Source organism: Caloenas nicobarica, chromosome 1 (genome assembly GCF_036013445.1).
Source record: "Caloenas nicobarica isolate bCalNic1 chromosome 1, bCalNic1.hap1, whole genome shotgun sequence".
Lineage (NCBI taxonomy): Eukaryota > Metazoa > Chordata > Aves > Columbiformes > Columbidae > Caloenas > Caloenas nicobarica.
The window spans coordinates 122,407,711-122,430,135 of NC_088245.1; the positions used below are offsets into that span (position 1 = coordinate 122,407,711).

General features: G+C 37.7%; 1 protein-coding gene across 3 annotated transcripts in view; it reads right to left on the minus strand.

The window, feature by feature from the left end:
- The window catches only part of TTC3 (tetratricopeptide repeat domain 3), a 67,865-nt gene that overhangs the window by 35,247 nt on the left and 10,193 nt on the right, over positions 1–22,425 (minus strand). For all 3 annotated transcript variants that reach the window (XM_065626997.1, XM_065626995.1, XM_065626996.1), the window contains exons 8-17: positions 21,452–21,537; positions 20,501–20,595; positions 17,631–17,693; positions 14,955–15,009; positions 14,083–14,245; positions 13,914–13,962; positions 12,696–12,819; positions 9,406–9,460; positions 4,366–4,426; positions 1,458–1,524 (exon numbers count right to left, since the gene is read on the minus strand). In XM_065626997.1, the coding sequence (XP_065483069.1) occupies positions 1,458–1,524; positions 4,366–4,426; positions 9,406–9,460; positions 12,696–12,819; positions 13,914–13,962; positions 14,083–14,245; positions 14,955–15,009; positions 17,631–17,693; positions 20,501–20,595; positions 21,452–21,537 (818 nt within the window). The remainder of the gene's footprint in view (positions 1–1,457; positions 1,525–4,365; positions 4,427–9,405; positions 9,461–12,695; positions 12,820–13,913; positions 13,963–14,082; positions 14,246–14,954; positions 15,010–17,630; positions 17,694–20,500; positions 20,596–21,451; positions 21,538–22,425) is intronic.

Genomic DNA, 22,425 nt, shown 5'->3' on the forward strand with positions numbered 1-22,425 from the left:
CTGCCCCCCACTCCTCAATATGTTAAATTTTCAGCCTGAAATTCTGAAGACTGGGTTGTGGGCAGAGAGAAATTGAAAGACTAGGAAGATTCCGGAACATAATAACTTTTGAGTTCCTATATTGTGGGGGGGTTTTGGGTTTTGTTTGGGTTTTGTTTCATTTTGATTGGGGTTTTATATTCATTTGTTTGGGTTTTGTTTGGTTGGTTTTGTTGTTTTGGTTTATGGGTTTTGTTTCTTTTTGTTGTTGTTTGGGGGAGTTGGGGTTTTTTTGTGTGGATTTTTTTGTTTTGTTGTTGGTTTTTTGTGGGGTTTTTTTTAATCATTCTAATGGTGTACTTAGTTGCATTCATTTGAACTGAATTAAGCTTTTGACATACTAAATTTACTGCAAGTCCTGAACGTATTTTCCTGACCATCTACAAATTTCAATCTTACTTTGCTTTCATCCTATCAACTGACCCAAAACGACAAACAGAAGAAAATACCCATGATCTAATGACAGTTATAAACAAAAGTGTCAGAGGCAGTGGAAACTACAAATAGATACCAAAAAGACCAAAACGCAGAAGTTAGTCAATGAAAAAACGCTTAACACTTATTAATGTTTTAATTTCCTAGAACTACTGGTAGAAGGTAATGCCGTCAGAGCATATAGTTCTAGAACAGAACAATCAATATTAATTTAATGTTCAACTACATGACACATGAAGCTAATTAAGCCAACTAAAAAAATGTTACTTTTGATACTAGTAATGTATTAGCCTTACAAAACCAGCTATGTTAAAGGAATTAAAGGGTCTTAGTGCAGGCAGAACCTGCACCTTCTGAATTCAGTTTTCTCTTATGAAGTAATTATTTAGAATAGAGATTTCTGGTATCTACTTCCCCAAATTAACAGAGACGAAATGACTAATTATGTATGTCCCCATGATTTCATTAAAGAGCTTTGGGATGCTCATCATCCATTACTGCTAAGACCTGAGAAGGAAAACTCTCAATTTATGAATTGTATAGCATTTTAAGCAGCCATTCAATATAATGTTCTATGATTATTTCCAAATGTGCGTATCAAACACAGGAAAACATGTTTAGTCAGAACTTTGGGAAAGGTATTAAAAATCCCTGAATGATCCCCAGTGATTTTTGTAGTTTTTCTTACAAATGAAGATACAAGTGAGCTATCTTACTAATTCATGGTTTTAGCTGAGTTATGCTGTGACTAGGCTGAGTTTTGTTATGCTAATTTCCAGTGCAAGGTCTTACAGGAGGAGAAGCAAAAAGAAGACTACCAAGACAGTATAAATCAGTGTAATCATATAATCTTTGTCTCCTGATAGAAGTCAAGCCAAGCATGAAGTATAAAACTTTTGAATGAACCAAGATTCTGGACAGTGTTGCTAAAAGGTGACAAATCATTTATGCTTAAGGTTGTATGGTAGTAAATTCCCAGTTACCTGTTGCGCAGTACAGAAGAGTTTATCTTGGATGGCTTTAGAGTCTGTCTTCAAATCAAGGTGATCTCTACAAATAACAGGACAATGGCATGAGTTTGTACATGTACTTTATATGGAATCTTATTTTCAAGGGACAAATTTCTGCACTTCGATCAACCACATCACATTTGCCTACATGCTAGATTATTATGGCATGCTTTCACTCGCGATAACAAGTACTGTGATGCTATCAAGGATTATGACACTACTCGTATAGCTCATATACTCCTGGCTTGGGAATCGCTAGGGCTTCAGGGAAGCAGGAGTCTTCTCCATGATTTTATTTGTTTTCTTTTATCCTTTCTACCTTATTCTCAGCTGAGTTGAGCTTATGAAGGGGTAGGATAGGTGACTACAGAACTTTCCTACACCAAAGGCAGGACTACAAGAAGGGTGCTTAGGCTTCTTTCCCCCTCTCTACTCTTCCCAAGTACAAGATCCTTTATCCTAGCACAACCAACACTTAAAATCAACTACATGTAGCAGTTATACATGGTGGAGGCAGGGAGAGCAGAGGAAAGAGGAAGAGAGTTGTTCTTGCCAGCTCTTTCTTGCCACTACCTCAGCAGAAACACGGTGCACAACTAGAAAACGGAGAAAGAATAACGAAGAGGAAAAGTGTTGCTTGATACTCTAAACTAAATCCTCAATGCTAAGTTTGCTATTCAATCCTAACATACATTCAGTTCGGGCCCACATTCGAAAGCAAACACTCATCTGCTGAGATAAAATTATTTACCATGTCAAAGGATTCCTTAGATTTTTGGAAGCTGAGCAATAGAAACAGAGATAAGATTGTAACTGACCATGCACCTCATTTGTTGAGAAATATTGTATTTTTTTAATAGGTCTAATAAATGCCCATATAAGAGAAGCAATTTTGCAGATGTTTGAGTTACTTTAAAGAGGATTTGTTCCCATAGTGAATTCTAATGTTTTTCCCTCTAATGCTTCGCCCCCTGCTCCACTTAAAATGAAAGGAGAAAGAAGTCAGTAGCAAGCCAGTTAAATAAAATAAATGACCTCTCTTGTGACAAAGTCTCAGTTGTCTCAGCTACAGTGGTATTCAAAAAGAGTTATGGAAAAACAAAAGGATTGTACTGTAATAAATATAGATTAAAAGATGATAAGGCTTTGTGGTCACACTTTGATTAATCAGGTTCAGCCTCCAGGTTTCCTAAAGGCTTGGACTCTTCTATGTGAAAAATCTGCCTTTAAAAATTATCTCTTAATGGAAACTTTTCTATTTCAATATAAACAGCTTATTTTCCTGTACCCCTCATCTGCTTTTAATCATCCTAAACACAGCTGAAAAACACTAGCCAAAGAAGTATACAAGCAAAAAAGTACAGTCAGAGCTTAATTTGTCTGATTTCACCGTTCCGGTTAAAACACTGAAAGCTTCAATACTTAAGGCCACACAAAATGAAGTCATGATTTGCCTCGGTCATCTCAGAAATAAGTCAGCAGTAGCAGCTCTTTACTCCTTAACTATCTGTTAGATGAGGAAATACACTGGCAAATGGAATCACCTATAAATGCAGCAATTTCCCCAAACCTGTTTGGAGCAGGTTGGCCCCAGCATGGCTGGAAATAATGATTTCTTTTGTTAAACCTTGTTTTAAATGTTGTAATAGATGGAAGCATCCATTTTGTCCATAAAATCTATTGTGCTTTTTATCTCAACTAATTTAATTTTGGCCCCAAACCATCAAAAATATTCATTGACATTCAGCATGTTCTACTGAGAGTATTTCTGTACTTGAAACTAGACACTGATTTGCTTTAAGTGAAGATTCCAGTCTATAAATAACTAAAGGACTCTTTAAGTAAAAGTTCTTTTCTAGTATTCAGTTCTGAGATTGATTTACAATACTTTCCTCACAGGGAAATCTCTTTTTCTTACAAAGCACGTGAAAGGCAGAGAAGTTATTAACAATTATTTGGTACACACAGTAGAATTAGTACAAAGACGCCTTGAAAATAAGATAGAGTTTGAGTTATGTTGTGGTGTAAGTTTGAATGTAACAATTGGAACAAGATTCCTATTATCTTTTGCTGTAAAGGAAGCACTTTTTTGATGCGAGGGCACGAACGGACTTCACGACACAGCCAATATGATCATCATGAGCCCATTTATTATTAGTCACACAGAAGTATTTATACCCTTCAACACACTATATTTATGTTACAACTTACAGGATTATGTAATACATCTATTTTTCTATTTGAACAAGAAAAAGCATTACTCAGTTATTATTATCAATCACAAGAAAGCAGAATCTTATCTATTTGGCAAAAGCAAGCAGTAGAGGTCTTATTCATTTGGCAGAAGCAAATGGTTCAGGATGCGACTTGCAGTTACACAGTTGCGGTTATACAGAACTGGGTGCTTTCCTCCCTGCACCTGCATGAGGGAGTTTCTCTCCTCCTGCTGTTTTCTACATGCCTGGCTTACAGTACACAATGACTATCTTTGAAACACTGGGTTGTTCACATTCGGATGACCAAAGTCCTGTAAAAACTCAGCAACACTTTTTTGTTATGGGTATAGTGTGTGACTTGGTTTTGGGCAACAGTTTTTAAACAGCAGTTATTAAAATTATGCCTTCATTTACTAAAATTCAACTGAGCTTTGGAAAAGACTTATTTTTCAAGTAATAACTCAGGCTCTTCATGAAAACTGCGATTTTGAGAACTTCAGTTGGCTATCTTAACATGAACTAACTCCCAAAGAGTATGTGAACAATGTAAACTAAGCAATTAGCAAAGAGCAAGCAGCAAGCCAAAGTTGCATTAACTAATTTTTAAGTGCTACATTAAATAATGCAAAATAGTAATAAATTAAAAAATAAATACAATTTCTTACTTTGTCTTTTCAGAGACACCAGGTTTGTTTTTTGGCCTGCCTTTGCTGTGATGACTTTGGCCTGTAATGAGAAAAAGTATTTCAAACAAAATGACCATCACCTAAAACAAAGGAAAAAAAATGCACTCAGAACTCACATTTTGCTTTGTAAATAACAGATCTTAAACACTGACAATATGGAAACCAAAGACAACCAAGAAGTTTTTCAACAAACCAGCTCTGAGTGTTACAGTAGGAATTTGATTTTATTAAGTAGCGTAGGTTTTTATTAATCCTATAAAGGGGATTACTTCAAACAGAAGAATCTCAAATTCTGTAAGATATGATCTGACTCTACAATACTGTAACAACTATTAAAGTGGACGCCAAGCTGAATAAATCAGTATGTTTTAAAAAACAGCAGTTGATAATATCCACTGTTATTTGATAACTAGATTTTTTTAAAGGGAATACTAGATCACTATGGATATTCCTGTGTGACTACAAAAAATTTACAGGAGTCTGCTACTTCAAAAATACATTGCTAAAGGAGTTAAGTTCAAGCCACATTAATCTTAGAAATGTAAACGTATGAGTCAGATCGAGATAAATATCCCCAATTACAAAATAAAACTGTTTGAGGATGTGGAAATACTGCATCACGATGACAAGAAAGAATCTATCATGTGATATTGATTCATTTCTAACTCTGAAACTTAATGTCAAAGACATAACACAAAACTTCACTAATACACTTTAACGGCTTCCAGATCTAACACTGTTACAGGGTCTACAAACTGAGTAAACAATTAATTAGTAACAAGGAAGAAGGAAGCATGTTTTAATACTTTATTGTAGTTGGTCAAAACCAGGAAGCCATGCCATTAACCGCAAAATAATCTCTCAACCGTTTTCTGTGGAATTAAGCCATAACATTAAGCATCTGAATGTCATTGAGCACATTCATGATTAAGGCAGTAAGCTTTTAATTTTCAAGAATTTTAAGTTAGAACTTTACAAGATGTTAACGACTCAACAGCAATGGTGACAAAACCCACTTATGGGAGAGCTGCCTTCTATTAAGCGGACAATTAGACAAGCAAGGCAAGAAAAGGCATTTCTGCACTGGTAAGGAACCAACAAGTAGCTGGTGTATTCAGTTGCAGAACTGCTCAACATGACACATTGCAGATATTCCTTATTACACCTGGTACATTAAAGGGGTGTGGAGCAGCAGATTTTTTTGCTAGTTGAACCTAAGGGATTTAACAAGGCATATAGGAATGCTGCCTTCTGCCTCAGCTACCTGTTCCAAGAGGGGATAGTCCCAGCTCTAATTTTTCAGAAACAGTTTAGAAGGCAACTGTGGCTTCCTAATATTGGACACAATCACACAGACAACTTACAGTCCAGCACCTGAATTCAAGCTATTCGAGCACTGGAACACAAACCTAAGTTACAGCTACCTAAATCATTAAATATTGCTCACTTATTATTATGCTGATGCTGAACTACCAAAAAATGGAATTTGGCAAAAGAATTTATTAATTTCACACATAAAATTTCAATAACTATGATAAAAAAAATGTTAGTTTCATGATACTCAAAGTATTTTATATGATTAGATACAAAATACTGAAAGACCCTGATTGTGGAAAAATACAAATCTATCCATTTGAGTAATCTCACTCAAGCCAGTGGGATGTCTCATGTACCCATTTCTCAAGTTAAATCGTATGCATACACACTTCATGCCTTGTGCCACAAGTAATTTCTCATTAAAAACTATTTAGTGACATAAAATTTAAATTAATCAGAACAAAAAAATCAAGCATAATGAAGACTGAACATGTTCAGAATTATTTCATGAATTAGTTCTTGAAATTGTCTCACAGGGGTCTGAATAGGTGTCTGTATAGGCGTCTGTCAAAACAGTTCATCAGCTTTCAAAACTCCAAAGCTACACCAATAACCATCACAAATTCCTCATAATAGATGAATGTTTAGATGACAGAAAACAATAATCCTTTCAAAAGCCAGAAAACACTTCAAGCATATCATCATTAAACATTTAGAGACAGAGATATATTACCTTTTCTTCATTATAAAGGTTCCTTTACCTTAAAGAACTACTCTATCATTCAAAACAAAATCTTAAAAAGACCACGGAATACAAGCTTCCCCTCTCATCAAAAGAAATAATTAATCAGCACTATTTTTTCACTGATCTAATTTTAAAAGCCATTCAACAAAAATTATTTCAGAAGAACTTCCTTCAGAAACTACTACTCCCATGTACCACTAAACTTATAAAAGATACTACTTTCAGATTTTGAAAATATACTTTTAAATAAGAGTAACACGCGAATCCTTGGGAATTATTGTTAAAATACTAAAGAAGATAAATTAGTTGAACAGGAAACATGATTCACTTACCCCACAAACATTTTAGAATATTAGTAGAAGTAGTATTGTTTTTGCTAGACATTCCCATTAGGAGCAAACAAAGATATTTAACAGAAACGTACACATGCTCAAAAAAATAGTACATGCAGACAAAAACTGAAAGTAAAAAGGACAGCAACTTTAAGATAAGATACACTGGCATCAAGTTCCTTTATGTTAAATCAACTGCAAGTCTTAAGCCTTTAAGCGGACAAAGGCTAAGAAAAAGGTTCCCCACCCACAGTAAACCTGTATCAGCTAAGTCATTCAGAGAGTAACTCCTCCTTTCAAATCAAAGCCAAGTCAAATATTTTCTTCTACATCAGTACTGACATAGTGAGTACGAGGGGGAGAGGAGCAGGAGGAAGGAAGAACAGGAAAAAAGAAAAAACACGGAATCAGCACGGGTTTCTTTGAAATTACTACGTTTAACACAACGCTTCATAGTCCTACGATCTCTAGAAGAATTTTCAGTTCTCTCTCAACATTCAGCCTTTCATTCTCTCTCTTCCCTCCTCAATTTCTTTAAAAAGCAGCTATCCTTCCAACACCCTGCCCCTCCACCAGTTATCAGCAGCACAGACACTGCAGACACCCTGTCCTTGGCCAGTATCAGCAGCCGACAGGCTGCCGACACCCTGGCCCCTCCACCACAGGCAGCAGGCGCTGCCCACGATGTTCATGTCGAATACCACCCTCTCGAGTCCCAAGGGGACGACAGGAAGATGTGCCAGGGGAGGTTTAGGTTGGACATTACGAAAAGGTTCTTCCCCCAGAGGGTGGTGGAGCACTGGAACAGGCTCCCCAGGGAGGTGTCACGGCCCCAAGCCTGACAGTGTTCAAGAAGAGGCTGCACAACATCCTCAGACACATGGTGTGAACTGCAGGGTTGTCATACGCAGGGACAGGAGTTGGACTCGATGACCCTTGTGGGTCCCTTCCAACTCAGGACATTCTATGATTCTATGAAATCCCACTACCCTTGGTGGAGTCAAGGGGCGCCACAACTCTGACCCGCATTCAAGAGGCATCGGAATGATTTGGTCTTGCTGCCAGGTGAGCTGGGCACCAAGCGTCCCCAGCAGGCTGCTGGAGCTGGGGCATCACCTATAACCCCATGTTTGCTACCGGTGATTGGGTGGTTTGCCATATGGGTGCGTTGTTGCTGATCTTCTCCCTTGCCTTAATTACTCCCCTCCCTTACTATTCGGACCACACCTCCTCACTCAGGAAAGTGTCTGATTGACTTAGTTGTCAAACTCATTTAAAAATCTCTATGGTGTACAGGCATTTCTTGTTTTGCCCCTTCGCAACATCTACAAATTGATTTGTCTTCCACAGCTTGACTTCCCCCTTCTTCTTCCCTGATTTATGCTTTCTGCAACAAGTTATTTCAACACTTTATAGTTTCTTCTTTTATTTTTTATTATCCTACCGCATCACATCTTTTCAACGAATTTGGTTTGACTCGTCTTTCGCAACCTTTCCCACATTTTCCATCTCCCAATAAATACTTCAATTCTTTAAGACATTCGCATATGTTCAAAGTCTGCAAGAGCAAGATCACTTCTCCTACTGCTCACTGTAAAAAAATATTTTGTAGTATATCTTCACTAGTTTCCTAAAGTCAAATTTTGAAGTGCTCTGCACATTGACACCTATTCAGCTAAGTACCTACGTATGTGAACTGCAAAGAACAGTATGGGTGGGCATCAAGGACTTCAGACTGTTGCACGGTCGGTCAGGACTAGAAGGACCCACTGCCTTGGAGGTCACAGCTTTAGAATACAGCATGAGCATGCAGCTCGTCCAGATCCAGGAGGAGTATTCCATACAAACATTATAAGTAAGAACAATTTCTGAATGTCAGGGAAATATCTTATGCTTTCTTGGTTACTGCACATCTAGCAGGTGATAAAAAACCCAAGCAAAATTCAGGGAAAGATTCCACTTTGAAGATCAAAACTCCTTGCACTTCACTTTCGCCACAGAGAAGTAACTCTGGCACTGTGGGATTTTTAGGGGTGAGAGTTCTCTCACTAAAAGAGTTAGGTTGTGTTTTTTAATCACTTAAAAAAAAAAAAAAGGTCAACCAAAACAAAACACACAAATACAAACAATAAATCACACCAACTTATACCTCTTAAAGTTTGTAGCTAAAGATCCACTCTGACAAATATTTTGTGGCCTCCTTCCTCTCTAACTGCAGGATTATTTTCTTAAGGATGTATATGGAGTTTTTAGTAATCACAAATGAATTATGAATACCGAAATTACCCACACGCTTCTCTCAAATTTACGTCCTTTTAGATCCCATACCTGTCTCAGAAGGAGGGAAAGCATTTCTAGCCTGTGACTCAGCATTCTACTTTTTATTTCTAATTTTAATTCTGAATTCATCCATGTAAAGTAGATTCAAAATACAACAGCATGATTGAAGTAAAACAGAAACACAGGAGAGAAGTATTTAAGTAACTGCACACTAACAGTAAAGGAAGTGAAACATGATAGCTTACTGTTCTGAAAACAACACTAGATACACTTTTGCTTATAACAAAAACAGCAAGGGAGGAACCAACTCCGACTTGATAAATAGCAAAAAAAAACCAAACTCACTTGGTGGAAAGTCCAGAGACCAACTTTTGCTTTCTGTTCTTTGGATGTCAGTCACCTAATGACAAATATGTTAGTTTGGTTTAACAGAAAACAAGTAGATATTACTCTCTAAAATTAAACAAAGAAAATAACTAAAACACTGACTTAAACATAGAAATCACAATGATAACATGGTATATTCTGTCCCCAATCAAGAGGTAAAGAAAAAAACATGTCATTAATCGAAGTGTATTTGTACACGTAAACCTTTTTCCATCAAATTCATATCAACTTATATTATCTACCAGTCTGACAAATACTAGCTTTTTTTGCAGTAATATTTATCCTAAGGGAAGATAAACTTACACAGATCTACATTATGAAGATTTTCATTGCATAAAAGCAGACAAAAGTTTTCATGAGACTGTCAAAAATCTTTAAGCACTTCTTGTGCGCTCAATAGATGGCTTTTTCAACAAATTAGAACTTCTCTTTCTTTCCCTTTGCCCTTGTATGTTGGTTTCATTTTCCCCACTAAATGAGTCATCTTTTTTCCTGATCCACCCTCCCGTGAAACCTGAAAGAGTTTTTTCAAATATGCATGCTAAGTCATTTTGACCTTGCTATTAGAATCACATTACTTACCATCTTGTTTTTTATATTATTTAGCTTATTAACAGACTTAATATGCTAAATGATAACAATTTAGCAATAACCTTACAAGATTGATGGTAAAGACGATCAGAAAGAGGTACAAATGTTTCTTTAAATTAATAATTTGAGTGAAAGAACTGTCTGTAAGCAAACTGGAGGTTGATTACTAAATTTTTAATTCCATGCTGTTACAGCAGGACTATCAGAGTCTGCATGCATCCAGCAAAACAAACCACTCAGGAAAATTCATGCACAGGAATAGTTTACAGGATCCCCATGACACTGGACATGAGATGGGCACTAAGACAGCAACAACTGGGAAATTCTACTGACATCCGCTAGCAAAAACCACCTAAAATAACGTGAGCACCAACAAAATCCCCCAACTTTCCACTTTTTGGGGGGTATGTGTTTGGTTTTTTAAGGAAAAAACACATATGTATTGGTTTCAGCTAGGATAACGTTAATTTTCCTCACAGCAGCTTGTATCGTCCTGTGTTCTAGATTTACAATTGAAACAGTGTTGATAACACAGGGATGCTTTAGCTGCTGCTGAGCAGGGCTTGCACAACGTCAAGGAATCTTCTGTTTCACACACGGCTCTGCCAGCGAGTGGGCTGGGGGTGCATGAGAATTTGGGAGGGGAGACACCTGGGACAGCTGACCCCAACTGACCAAAGGGATATTCCACACCATATGATGTCATGCTCAGCAATAAAAACTGGGGGAAGGAGAAAGAGGGGAAGTTCTGAGTTATGGCATCCGTCTTCCCAAATAACCACTATGCACAATGAAGCTCTGCTTTCCTGGAAATGGCTAAACATCTGCCTGGAAGCACTGAATTAACTCCTTATTTTGCTTTGCTCGTGTGTGCAGCTTTCACTTTGCCTGTTAAACTGTCTTTATCTCAATCCATGAGTTCTCTCTTTTATCCTTAGGATTTTCTGCCCCATCCTGCTGAGAGGAGGGAGCAAGCAGCTGTGTGGGGCTGAACTGCCTACCAGGGTTAAAGAATGCCAACATAGTATGCCATTGCACTTTCAACAGTAAAATTACCTTTTAAAAGGCAGAATTAGAGGCTTTTGTTAGTGGATTTCTTCAGTCATCCTTCACTAGCACGTATCCTTAATTTAAGTATTTTTCAGGAACAAAACTCAACCATGAACAGAGAACAAAGTTTATTCTGTTAAGCTTCTGTGATAGATGCACTCAACTCTGATCAAACTAGCGGTAATTTGGTTCAGGCTCCAAAGGAGGTAAAGGCCTAGGCCATGACCAAGCCATGAACTTCTCTAGTTCCAATCTATATGGTGACAGGGTGACACAGTGAGCTTTGACATACATGAGCTTAGAAACCAGAACATCAGTCATGGGATTAACACTTAAATAGCAGTTGATTCTTCCAAAACTAATTTGGTCAAGGTACAAAGGAAGCCACAGATACAAGGGGTCTTGTGCTTATCTTCTGCATCGCATGCAGTTTGACTATGGGCCAATGACTTTATTCCATAAATATGACAGCCTGGTGAGCTTTTTTTGAGCTCTCCTTCTTAAGTAGCTGGCAGCACAGCAGCGATCTCCCCTTGAGTTGGGACACCTCGAGGCTGAGAGACCCCTTACCAACTGCAGATCTTTGGTAAGTGACTGATATCGCACATAACCTTGTATCACACGGCATTAAGATCTTGTATTGGTAACTCCAATACATTATTATATCCTCTGTGCAGTAGGGTAATAGAACTTTGCCATCGGACTTCATTAAGCCTCACTTTTACAACATCTTGCTTCAATAAAACCACTTTTGCTGTACCTTTGGCAGTGGTTCTTTAAGCAGTCTAAATCTCCCTCATGACAGCTTCACTTTCTCTTTTAAGCCTACCTCACCAAAAAAGTTAATAAAAGTGTAATATATTTGTGCTTGTAAACTGTCTTTTAAATTGAAAGAATTCATCTAAAGAATTACAAAGGGCTACTGAAATAACACAAGTCCATCTTTCATTTTATCACTACACTACACTCGATTTAAACACACCAGCCAAACATATATTTGAGAACCACAAAACCCCTAGTTTTAAATACAATCCAGTCAAGCAAACTATTTAACTATCATTTTTCCCATACAAATGAAATCTGTTTACGGAGCATGAAAATAGTGGTCTATAACCATGCAAATACCTTAATGTCACAGTATCTGTGCAAAGCGATGCTCCAGTATAGCAAAAGCTCTGCATGTGACTTAACTTTGGCGAAAGCATCCTCCTGCAATGAACTCCATTACACCAGTACACACCAACTGAATCCTCTCCTAAAGCCCAAGGGAAGCCAACTTTTGAATGCACATTGGAATGGACAGTCAATCAAATCAGACGGGACTTCAGTCTCACCATCAGTAACTCCAAAGAGACCCCTCTCCTCCTCATAACATACAGTCTCCTCCTTCTCATTCAAGCAACCAGCTCCCACCTGCTTTCAAATCCAAAGTTCTGAACATAGACTTGGTAGTTAAATATTACATAAAAAGTGCTTGGCTGAGAAAGTACACAATTATTATAACACAGTGGCTGCAAAACTTCAGCCACACCATTGAACAACATGTTCCAGGACAAAGAAAATCAAGACACCGTTAGCCTTGTAATTCCAGCTGTAGCGCAACTTACCTTGGTATCCTGGTTTTGATGACAATGATGATCTTTAGGATCAGATTGTGTTCTCTTTCTGCCTTTTTCTATTTCTTTTTGTTCTTGAGAGACTATTAAATGAGATTTTGAAGAACTGCAGTCTCTGATGTGTGAAAAGAGAGAACCCTAGTTCTTCCAATGTTCATGTCTTTTCCCCATATTTAAAGCACATACCGTAGATGTATCATAAAAAAAACCAAAGATGAATACAAGAAGTTTACCCCTCATAGAAGCGTAAGGCGTAAGCATATTTAAAGGATTTGATCAAACAGCCATTTTTAATACCTTCAAACTGCATAGTCCAAGGCTATGCAAAAATCTAACAACAAAAAAAGCGTACCATTTTCTATAAAGGGCATAAGAACTGAATTACTGCATATTTATTTAAAAATAAATAAGGGTAATTAATCTTTTTTAAAAAGCAGTCTTGCCCAAGGCCACATTCTATTTGTATAATATAGAAGGGGAAACAAAACTAAGTTCTTCCAGAATTTTCAGGCTTACATAAAGCTGTTTAGTAGTTTACTTGCTTGACTGTTTTTAAATGACAGATAGCACATCACTACAAGTAGACCAAGAGAAATCAAAAATATCTTTCAGAAAAATGCTTAATACAAGAGTTATGGCATATATTGTACGTTAGCTGAATCTGGGAATATGGATTTGCTCTTACTCTCTCTGTGCAATGCAAAAGCACAGAATGGATATGGCAATACCAAGTTCCTACAAATTTGCGTGCACATTCATTTTTACCATTGCCAAAACGCATTTGCTAGCATTCATTTCCTCAAATCACCTTAATCTCCTAGCGAACTTCATATAGCAAAGTTCACATCCACTTTTTTCTGTTATTGCACTGACATTTTCAGACACTAAATGTCCTCAACAGTGAAGTACTTCAAGATGGACAGACAAAAAACAGGAAAACGTACCTGTTTCCTGTTATTTCCAACATGGGTAAAACTTTATGCTGAAGAAAACTACTTGGAAGTAGAACACATCTCAAGATAGCTTATTTAGTCCCTAAAAGTTCTCTTTACTCCTAGGCTGCCCTCTGGTTGCAGTTCTGATATTTTTTTCCTTCCATTTTTATTTACTGATAGATAAAATTAAGCAATATCTATGCTATGTATGACTTAAATCTTATACTAAGTATTGCTCACTAAAAAAAGAAAAGCAAATTGGACAGTTGCTTACTTTTTTTCAAGAAGTGACTTCTTTGGTTTCTGTTTATCTTGTTTAATACCTATAAAATTATATAGGAAGGGAAGGAAAAAATAAAAGTAATTAGCTACTTTCAAAGGAAAGTTACCAATGAAGGAATTTTGCTATGTTCAAGGTAGATCTTGAAATCAGAAAAGGTTACCATTGATTTCCTCTAATGTCTTCTTTAACTTGTAATTTTGTTGAATAAGATCCTTAAGTCCATCAATAATGTTCTTGCATAGCTCCTGAGCTCTCTCATTAGCTTTCAAAGCCAGTTCATGTTCCCCCAGTAACGACAGCGCCTTACAGAAGTGGTAGTGACCCTACATGGACACGAGTTTGAATTTCAAGCATTCATTCACACATATAGGAAGACAACTTATGTAAAAAACAGCTGCAGTAGACAATACAAAGTAAAATTTATCATACTCAAAAGTTATCTCCTCCACTTGTTTCAGGTCAAATGATGAATAATCAGAGTTTTCAACAACTCAGCACACTGAAACAGAAAGATAATTCACTGAGAGTAGCAGCTAGCCTCTAGCTTTGCAAAAGTGTAAGTTCACTTTTTCCCCTAATCTCAACTACTACTTTGCAATTTTGTAACTATCCCTTATTTACTTTTCTTTAGGGAAAGAATACTGGGAAATACATGTTGATCATTAATCAGGATTTTTTTACTGTAAGGACAAACATATATTCTTTTTAAAGCATTGTGATAACACAGCTATGTACAACAATGTAATAAATGTTGTCTTCTGTCTACACATGCAGAGAACATTGTGGAACAACACTTACAAGTGTGTGAAAATAACATTTTAAATATGAGAACACAAGCAAACTATGGTACTTGGCTGAAGAAGATGAATTGTCAGTCCACAAGGTACTGTGTTCATTCTACTCTCATTACTGCTAAATGCAGATGAGAACATCTCACATTCATCTGGGTCAAACCTGTAATTCAGACTTTCAGTTCTTACGTTGGTTTACAGTGCAAACAAAAGACAATTTTGAAATGTAAATGAAACTAACCTTTGGCCAATTAGGCTTCAAAATAGTGGCTCTTTTTCCATCAGCAAGGGCTCTCCTTAGTAAAGAGAGGAAAAAGAAGAGGTTTTATTATTTATACTTCAGAAAAATCTGCAGATCAGATATACAAGGTGCTATGCAAATACAAAGTGAATAAAAGAACAGTTCTCACTTGTGTAAAGGCATAGTCAGACAATACTTCTTAGCTGAAACTCACCTGGGTTAAAATGTTAGAGTCTCAACTATTTCACCCATCAGGTATTTATTCCCTCCCCTTACCTACTAGGTTTTCCAGCATTTCTGCATACGCACCTAACTCTTAACCAGGTTCCATCAAAATGTTCCTTTAAAAAGCAAAGCCTTACTAAAAATGATTGAACACTAAGCCAAAATATTTTTACAGAAATCATGTTAGAGTAGTTACATAATCATAGCTAGAGATTTGAGGGTGCAAGTATTAACTGCTGAGCACTGAAAGACAGTAACCTCCAAAACTCCCAAGAACTGAAGCCCAAAGAATATACTCAACTGACTTTTCATATACAAGGTGTCATGGAATAACCAGAATTACAATTTTGGTCAGGTCAGAAGAGCAGCAGACTATCCTTACAGCTCCAGGAGAGAACAGAGCAGCAGGGACGGCCTCTGCCGATAACCAACGCTGGCCAAAAATGGGCAGTTACAGAGTTCACATACCTCTGGGATACACCACTCATTCTCCATGGAACTACAGCTATGTGTCACATAAGCAGGATGTAGTAAACTACAATAAAGAGTGGTCATGCGTGGATTACTTCAGATGAGGAAGCTTACAAGTACCTCACTCCTTCAATAGCTGCATCATACCGCCTCAGTGGGGTCCTTAGAAAATGCAGCGAGACCCAACTCAAGAGGCCTGAGAACGCCTATGAGGCATTCACTGTTTTACCTCCACAAAGAGAAGGAATACGAAAAAAAAAAAAATCTTGTTTCACATGAAAGTGTTCATAAATTGCCTAGTAACTACCACTTTTTGTAATAGTTATAGCAGAGGAGCTTGTACAGAGGGATCTGAAGGAGGAGAATGAGATACTCTGTGGTAACAAAAGCTGGACACTAAAGAAAAGCCTGAAAGAGACAATTTCAGGACAGTGAGCATGTTTTACACAGCAAAATTATTCAGAGATTTCAGGAAGAATTCAGTTAAATGAAAGCAAGTTAGAACGAAAAAAAAAAAAACCCTCTCCAACTTAGAGAAACACCAGGTAGTAATGGCAGAATCTAGAGATGCAGCAATACATTTTAAAAAATCAGTAATTAAAAAAAAACCACAGCAGAACTAGTGATTAGAATGGTAGAAATTGCACCATATTCATATTGCAAAAGAAGTAAACACAAGGAAGAATTGCTTGAGTAAAAGATAGATAGCGAGGTACAGAACCTCAAGACAGTAAGAGATTATAAAAGGCGTCAAAAGATTAGAAAAAAATGAAGCACTTGTTTTGTTCTCTCTAGTGTGTCCTGTTACACTTTGTTTTCATCCACCTAATACTTCCTGCAGTGCTGCCTTTCGACAGCCTGGTGCAGTGCTCAGCAAGCTGCCCCCGAGCCCTGTCAGAAGATCACAACATGAGGCTGAGCTGCCCTGAGCAGTCCTGTCCCACACCAAAGTCTGGGAGGGAACATGACCACTGCCTCCCATCAGGCTCTGAAAATGGAAGGACTACACACGGCCTGCGTAAAGCCACGAACTCTCCAGCAGATGATCTGGAGAGCACCATATAACTATGTAGTCCCGTAACGCAGTATTGCCACTGCCAATAGAAGCCATAAGCTCTGTTCTGAGTTTGCAGAGTCTCAGGACTGAGGCTTCTTGGAGTTGCTCAGGCTGAACTACAGCATGACCTGCCGGTGGCTTTCATCTACTTGGTTGAACTGTGACAGCAATTTCTCCAATTGACGGGTGACTTGTTCTATTGTTCGTCTCTGTGTGGTACAACCATAGATTTCGATTTAATAACTGCTTGTTACTATCTATACAGAACGGGGTATTTACGACTTCAAAATGATGTCCTGTAAAGAAATACAAGCCTGATAATGGCAGCAGAGGCCTTGAGAAGTAGAGACACAGGATGCAACATAAAGCTGTACAGGGACGAGGTGACAACAGAAGAGGCACAGGCCTGGCACAGACCCCATGGCTGTAAACAACTAACCACTGGTCAGTTAAAGACATGCCAGACCTGGACAAATATAACTTTAAGAGTAACAAAGAAAAAGTAACATGCATTAAAAGTGCCAAACTTCAGTTATACTAACAATAAATTCTTGGGTTGGCTTTACATAAAAGTTATAGGTATCCACCTTGCTCATAAACAAGATTTTTGGCTTAACAACTGGCTTAAGGAAAATAACCCCCACATACACACTGATGTCTTCTTCAAAAGGTTTAATAAAAATCATGATACTCATGCACAGATTTTTTTTTTCCTATTTTATATGCACACACACAAATTTTAAATGGTATTACAGACTGGCAATAGATACAGCTAATTATTCATTTTTCTAAATATCAGTTTTATAAGGTAAACACCATTACTATATACTTCAGTTTTAAAAATACTATTTTCCTAAGTATATTGCAAATTTTTAACTGCAGATCACCACAATAATTCAGATTGTAAACAAGGGGTTACTTACTTGTACTGCCTTGTGAGAATTAAACAAAGAGCTCGGTTTCCATAGAGAAGATGGTTTGCAGGACTTTAAAAAAAAATGCAAGTTAATAACGTCTATTACTTTTGAAAATCTTCAGGAGAAAAAGAAAAGTAAGTTTTCACAATAACTGTCTGCAAGCACTCTAGCATCAGCAATTGCATACGAGCTTCCTTGAATAGTCCCATTGATGTACAAGTTAAGTCACTAAGAATATTAGTTTTAATCATGTAATGATTTGTAAGATTTGGGCCAACTAATGCAACTTCAAACCAATTCAAATCACTCGCAGCCTTCTTTAAAAAAAAAAAAAAAAAAGAAAAAGAAAAAAAAAGACAGAGATTTAAACTCCTTCCCCAACTCACAAGGCTCTGACAAACAAAGTACACTGCAAATGGGGCAAAGGTATGGCCAGTATGTTCCCTACAATCTCAGCTTTGTTTAAAACAAACAAACCAAACACCAATTAAAGAACACCAAAAAAGGCTAAAAAAGGTGCAAAGCATGGAAAAGCTAGCTTGACTGTCACATACGTCCCATTTTATTTTGTTCTGGAATTCCTAACTTTGAAGACGTAATTGAATCAAACACCTCATGAATGCTTCTGGATCACTGGCTCTACAGCTTTTTTATAACCCTCTGTCAGAAACTGAAAAAGATAATGGCTCAAACATTGTGGCAAAACCAGTTCATCCAGCCGCAGGAGATGGGACATCCCTAGTGGCAGGAGATGGGAATTGTGATTTACAGATCAATGACAAGCTATCAAGCCACAGACAAAGGCCGGCTGGCTGATAAGGGAGGTGGGGGACATGTTGAAGGTCACGCAGCCCCGTGTCCTGACAGGCCCAGCATGGCACTAAGGGAAAAGACTTCGGACACCCTTCAAGGTGGCCCGAGACCCTTTGTGACTTTTCCATCTTTCTCAACCACTCCCCTCCCAGTGATGCCTGCACAAGAGACCAAAGATGAGGCAAGAAGGCGATCCAGAGGACCATAAAAAGCCCACCTGTGCAAGCACTGAGGTGGCACCCACCCACCATCCTGAGGACCACCCCGCTCGCCAGTCTCACCACAGAGACTGAACAAGACACTGGAGGACGCCGCACATCGCTGGATCTGACACAATGAACCCCATCATACACAAAGTGGAGCTGTAAGGATGGTGAAATCTCTCCCTCTCTTTTCTTTCTTGCCTATACCTCTATTCTTTTGCTTTCCTTCTTATAAGCAATATAGTAACATAAGATTAACAGCCCCACATGTGCCGCAAACTTTTATGTTTACCAATTGAACTTAAATCACGTAACTCCTTCTGCCACCAAATCATTTGGCAATTGGGCCAAGCTGCAAAATAAAAGTCTTTTGTTTACGGACCTTAAGTATCCTGCATACGCTTTTCCAACCAAGGGGAACCTGAGTCCCCTCTCCCCGCACCCATACCTCTGGGTGGGACTTGACACCCTCTGGGCAGGCTAAGCAGCAGTTCTAAAGAGTTAAAGCATTGCCCCCAATGTACCTAATGGAGAATGCGTGGGGGGAATCGGTATTGTAATCCAGCAACCATTTGAAAGGAAGCCAAGCGAGGATGCAGCTAGTTAGGGAAGGAGTGTGATGATGAAGCAGATGAAAGTCAGCCCACACTGGGAGAATGAGAAAAGGAAGACAGCACACAGAGCGGATGAAGGATTCCATAGCTGGTAGACATCACTGAGCTATCCTTCACCTAAGGGTCTTAAGGACAAAGAACAATTTCTAACAAATAGCTTCAACAACGGCTCAGCTCTACAGCCACCTGGAAACCATGAGGCTTCCTTTGCTCTTTCCAAGCCATAGAATTTCCTTTGCTCTTTCACTGAATTCTGCTCCTTCCTCCCCCTCATCAGCTGCCCTGAGCAAAGCCTTCTCAGCCTGCTCCCTCGTCACAGGTACAGTCACTTCAAAGTCAGCCTACCCAACTTTTCAAGGAGGCTAAAATCAGCTTGAATTTGAGATGGAAATGTATACTACTCTGTGGCATAAAATCTGAAGCAAGACATCGGCAAAATGCTAATCCTTTCAACTGCACAATCATAAAGCTACAGACTTCAAAACGAAGAAGTAAAACAGTTTGCACAATCAATTTTTTATGAAAGGTGGGACTTAATGAATTTCACCATAATTCACACACACTAGAACTTGTAAAAGCAGCATCTGCATGACTACAACACAAATAGTGATTACACCAAACCCGCATTCTGTGGCTAATTCATATTATAATACATGCAGACCACAGTAAGGAGGCAAATGCTTTATATGCATAGGGCAGAAATTCTCATTTAATCTCTGTCTTATTGCCCCTTTAGAGAGCCCAGGAAAGCCTCCAAAGTCTTTCAGCAAATGACTTTTCAGAATAAATTAAACAAGACTTCCAAAAGGAAATTAAGCCTGTTGCATAGAAAGTTGTCAAGAGCAGATACTTAAAAATTGGTTCTTGTTCACTAGTTCTGTATCATAGATGAACTGATAAATACTTGCAACAGTTGGTCATACTGTTCTGCTGGAAGAATATTTAGCAGGGATGATACCAAAAGTGGCTGTTCACACCAAATAACTTGTTTCCTATCAGATTTACTACACTTACTGTTAGTCATTTTAGATCAGTTTTAAACTCTAACAGGAATTTTGGGGCAGTAAAAGCATAAACAACCCCTAGCAACAAGAAATAAAATAAAATAGAACAAAAATGTATTGCGTAGCTTTTTTTTTTAAATTAGGAATAATTTGGCCTCTAAGTAGACTGGCTCATGCATCAGGGTAAATCTAAATAAGCTAAATATATAAAACACACTCTTGTAAACCAGTGTAGTTCTTACCAAAATTCTATGGCTTTAGTATATGACATTATAGCACGATCAAAGTTTCCTTGGGAAAATTCCTCATTTCCTTTCTGTTTCATAGATTCACTGTTCTGTGAAATCAAAAAAAAACCACATTTGGCAGCCACTGTAATTAAACTCAGTTGCAATGAGAAGAAAACACTTAGCAAGGGGCAGCTAAGTTTTTATACTTGTAAAAACAGAACGTTATGTATGCACTATTAGTTGTAATTTAATGCTTTTAATTCATTGCAATTAATAAGCTTAAAAATGTACAAATGGAAATGTTATGCAGACAAGAATCCAATGACCAATAACAAAAGAGCAGGACTAACTCAGAAGCTCTCCTGGGTTCCATAATATAGTCATCACCAAAAGCGAGCATGTGTCAAATAGCAAAGTAGGCTGAGTACAGCACAGCTCAACCAGTTCCTTACTCAGTGCCTTTCGGCGTAGCTCCTGAACTACGGAACTGAAGCAAAGACACAGCAACTAACTAAACTCCCATCAGAAAAAAAAAAAAAAAAAAACACAACGAACATCTACACTAAAGGAACGTATGGCAAAGAATTTGAGAGCAACTTATTTCTGTGTTAAAAAGATCAAGTTGAACAATCATCTATGAATAGTAACTGCATTTCCTTGAGGTTTTCTGGGGGGTGAGGAGGGGAACACTCTCCAATATACACTGGACACGTAAACAACTAATGTTCAGTTTATTAGATGAGGACCTCTCAAGGTCACTATTTATGTCAGGACAGTTACTCAAGCTTTTGAAACCTTTATCTTTAATAATTTGGTCATTTTTATAATCCTTGATCATAAAAAAAAAAAATCAACAAAAAAAAAACCAAAAACACGCACACAAACAAAACCAAAACAACAACAAAAAACCCCCACCACCACACAAACCCCTCCCCACAAACACATTCTGATATTTTCTCTCACCTTCCTACACTTTTCACAGGTCACAGCTTTAAATTCTTCGACTAAATTACAATCTTCCAAAGCAACTTTGGTAATATAACGCTTGCCTGTAGACAAAATTCAGAAAAATACAGTGCCTGAAGAAGCCACCAAAGACTAAAAGTAGGGTTTATCTTCTGCTGCTAAGAATCACGCTCTGTTTTCTGACAGGAAGTGAAATTTGACATACCAACTAACAGAAACAAATTCGGCAAAGAAACATTCAGAACAAAAGGATTTATTTATTACTGGATAAGCCCAAAATAACTCGCTGCAGACTGTAAAACATTTAAGCACTTCTTTAATTTCAAGCAATCAATTAAACTCAATTGTTTTTTTAAAGAATTTCCACTTTGAAGATTTGTAGAGATTTGTATTTTAAAGATTTTGTACTTGAGTATTTAACTATAAAAAGATTCTTCTCCTTACATGCAAGTTTGATTTCTACCACCCTATCACTTACCGCAACAGCTGAGTTAGAATGCATATATGCAAAAAAGTAAGATCGCAACACAAGCCATCTCACACCCATCAAAACCAGCAGGTCTAGGAGCTTTCTATCATTTCAGGAGAAGTTCTCTGCTAGTGTTAATGCTTTACAGTGACTCCCACGAGCTAATTTTTGAAATACGACTAACGTGCCAGTACTTTGACAACATCCTCTGCTGAGTGTTTAACAGAAAGACCCAAATAATATTTCAGGCAACTTTCAACTAAGTTAAAGGGCTATAGGGTGCACATACAGCTCATACTGGACGTCAAAGTGAAAATATGTTCTGAACTCCCGTTCAGAAAGAACACATGCGTTGTAAATACAACCCACATACAGAGGTTCAAGGAAGAATCGGCTTGTTCAAATAAGAAAAAAACAAGAAAAAAACCCCACACCACCACCACTATTTTTCCAGTCACTCTTCCAGTCACTTCCAGACTAATGAAATACATATAAACATTAA